Raw genomic sequence first — 1,679 nt, forward strand, 5'->3', positions numbered from 1 at the left:
TTGGTATTTAAAATGGCCCACAGAAGTGTGGATGTGTAACGTATTTTCTACATTTCCTTCTTGCCTCGCTAAAAACACGATGTCAAATGTTGTGTTGCCACCAGGTGACAAAACCTGAAAGTTGTAAAGAAAGCACGAGCATGATTAATGAAACTCGTAATAGTGTCCACAACTATAATTCAGTCCAACAATAACACTAATAACCGTTATACTTTAAGCAACAGGATCCCACACAAGACGAGGCAGAATACGCAACAGGACAGCGAGATACACTGTGAAATGAAAAGGACAAAGACGGAGACAGACGCATATATCTTGATAAAGACAGTCATTATTATAGAATCTAAGATGCATACACACAAACACACTATTTAGCAATTATTCGCCGAAGGCGAGGTGAATAATTGTTTTAGTATCATTGCCCGAGTGATTACTTTTTTCAAAGAAAATTTATTTTAAATAAATACTTTTTTTTTTCAAAGGAAAATTATTTTAAATAAATTATTTATTAATTATTTATTAATTTAAAAAAAATAGAAAAAAATATAATAATTAATAATTAATTTATTTAAAATAAATTTTCTTTGAAAAAAAAAAGTTTGGCACTACAAAATTTGCCGTGACATTTACAAATCTAGCCGCCATTTTTGGCGCCACTACAATGTAAACCCTAGAGGTGATTATCGAAAAATAATCACCTAGGTCTCGACTAATCAGCGCGCAGGATTTCCTATAATCACTCGGGCGATGATACTAAATATATATATATATATACAACATAAATATACTGATACAAATACACCACACACAGCACCCTAGAAAAGGAAAAGACAGAGACGCTAAAAAATGAACAATGTCAGTCTAGAACTTTGCTATCCATAAATAGACCATTCAATTCGATATACACGTTAAATTTGCAGTCCCTGCTTCAGGAAATTGCACGAAAAAGCACCAAGCCAGTATTTTTTTCTAAATACGGTCAAGAATAGAATAGCAATATATTGCCGAGATGTTAAAAAGCGGGAAAAAACGTTCGAATTCAAACTTTTTCGTATTGACATCAAACAGGGAGGGACAAAGGATTCTCTGCAGCTGATAACTGCCAAGCAATTTAGCAGAGTGCTACGTGTGTGCGTGCGTGCGTGCGTATGTCGCATTAACCGTGCTTTGCTTTAAGACACGAGGTTCATGAAATTTATTAGGTTTATTAGGTGCAGTTATCCAACCAACACGGGAGCCGAAAGTATAAATAAATAAATAAATAAAAATAAATGAAAAATATATAGAAAATTATATATATCGGTGTGTTTCAAGATAGCTACGCCTAAAAAGGGACGAGAATATTCAATAATTTCCTAGCAGCCTCCAGTACGTAATAAATCCTACGTAACCGAACGCTTCCTTTGCTAAGAATGCCGTAACGAGCACTACTGTGGGGAATCAGAAAGCAATCCGAGGATTTATGTGCGTTTCAATGTTATTCGAGCTGTAAACTTGGATAAAATTTCTCAACACTAGTGAGACAGAGCGAGAGGGAGATACAAACACGCACACACGCACGCACACACGCACACACACGCACACACACAAAGGAGAGAAAGATAGACAGAGTACGTGAGAGAGAAAGAGAGAGGGGAGAGAGGAGAGAGAGAGAGAGAGAGAGAGAGAGAGAGAGAGAG

At 36.1% G+C, this 1,679-nt stretch overlaps 1 protein-coding gene across 1 annotated transcript in view; it reads right to left on the reverse strand.

The window, feature by feature from the left end:
- The window catches only part of LOC106821487 (transmembrane protein 131-like), a gene marked incomplete at its 3' end in the record, with an annotated part of 50,620 nt that continues 48,941 nt past the window's right edge, over positions 1-1,679 (reverse strand). The window contains 1 exon segment of the mRNA XM_014826316.1: positions 1-114. Coding sequence (XP_014681802.1) covers positions 1-114 — 114 coding nt within the window.

Source organism: Priapulus caudatus, unplaced genomic scaffold, assembly GCF_000485595.1.
Source record: "Priapulus caudatus unplaced genomic scaffold, Priapulus_caudatus-5.0.1 Scaffold75, whole genome shotgun sequence".
Lineage (NCBI taxonomy): Eukaryota > Metazoa > Priapulida > Priapulimorpha > Priapulimorphida > Priapulidae > Priapulus > Priapulus caudatus.